Source organism: Bison bison, unplaced genomic scaffold (assembly GCF_000754665.1).
Source record: "Bison bison bison isolate TAMUID 2011002044 unplaced genomic scaffold, Bison_UMD1.0 scf7180017864526, whole genome shotgun sequence".
Classification (NCBI taxonomy): Eukaryota; Metazoa; Chordata; class Mammalia; order Artiodactyla; family Bovidae; genus Bison; species Bison bison.
The window spans coordinates 2,766,192-2,767,454 of NW_011495077.1; the positions used below are offsets into that span (position 1 = coordinate 2,766,192).

The 1,263-nt window shown below is 55.4% G+C and overlaps 1 protein-coding gene across 4 annotated transcripts in view; it reads right to left on the reverse strand.

Moving 5' to 3' along the window:
• Positions 1 to 315, reverse strand: part of RIPK3 (receptor-interacting serine-threonine kinase 3) — a 4,835-nt gene extending 4,520 nt beyond the window's left edge. For all 4 annotated transcript variants that reach the window (XR_824461.1, XM_010831362.1, XM_010831361.1 and 1 more), the window contains exon 1: positions 134 to 315. Coding sequence is in view for 3 of the 4 variants with exons in the window: in XM_010831362.1 (XP_010829664.1) it covers positions 134 to 153 (20 nt within the window). In the remaining variant the exon portion in view is untranslated. The remainder of the gene's footprint in view (positions 1 to 133) is intronic.
• Between the last annotated feature and the right edge of the window lie 948 nt (positions 316 to 1,263).

Sequence of the window (1,263 nt, forward strand, 5' to 3'; positions counted from 1 at the left end):
CCACCCCACCCCCCGCCACCGCCACCTCCGTGACTCGGCTCAGCGCTGTTAGTTCGAGCCCCAGCCCCTCCCGTGTGACCCACTGTGCCCTGGTCTTGGCACGAGGCGCATGCATATCTCACTCTCCACTCACCATAACGTAGAGCCAGACATCAGGCTGGAAGACGAGAGGAGCTTCTGGAAGTTGCGAGCCCCCACGGATGGATGAAAGAGGAGTTGAGGGCTGGGAGAGGGGTCAATCTCCAGGCTCCTTCACGGTTCCGCTTCCCGCTTCGCCGGGTTGATCTCTCTGCCCGAACCACTTCCTTCTTTAATTGATGCCTCTACAGTCCCGCCCCGAGGGCGGGGAAGGGCACAGAGCAGGGTGCAGAACAGAAACTAGTGCTGTTCCTAAGGTGTCAGGTCAGGTCCAGTTGTCGCTGGGTATCCTCACCCTCCAGGAACCCACAGCCACCTCCTACCGCTGGTCTCTCTCCCTTCTTCCACAGGATTCCCAGCTCCAGTGCCAAGCCTGGGATTCCGCGGCGGGGTTGCGGGGAGTGGAGGGTTGGGTGGGGGGTGGCGCTGAGTAGGATGTCATGGTCCTAGGACTCTGTTCTCCCACAGCTGCCCTAAGATCATAGCTAACACTTTTCTAAAGCTCACCACATGCCATTAGCTCATTTAATCCTCACATCAACCCCAAGGGGATAGGTACTGCTTTTGTTACTTCTTTATAGGTGAGAAAGCACTCAGCGTTTAAGCACCTGGTCAAGCTGGCTCTGAACCGTGAAGCTTTGCCATTTTCGCAAAGGGGTCAGCTGGTGGGGAAGGTGACTAGGGAAAGTGTGGCGTGTCCACTGGGCTCTATTCCTTCCGAATACAGACCTCTCCCAGGGTGCTGTGGTCAGCTAGGTGAATTAGCCCACCAGAGAGCTGCTGATACTGTGGTGTACACGGCAGTGGAGACACCGCAGAGCCTCTTTGCCCTCTCTCCCCACAGCCACTCCTCCATTGCAAATTCTCTGGTTAATATTAATAAATCTTCCTGACAAACATGCTCTGGACAAGGGTCTTGGAGAACTCAGGAGCTTGGGGAGACTTAAGGATTCAGGGTTGACAGAAGGTGTTCATACTTTACCTGCCCAAGGCCTGACCGTAGCTGAAGGTTATGGAATTAGATACGACCAGCCTTATGCACTCAGTCCTTCATGGGGAGACTCAACCCTGTGGGTCGTGGGGCAAGACTTACTGGAAGGTGCTCACCTTGTGGAACTTTCCATC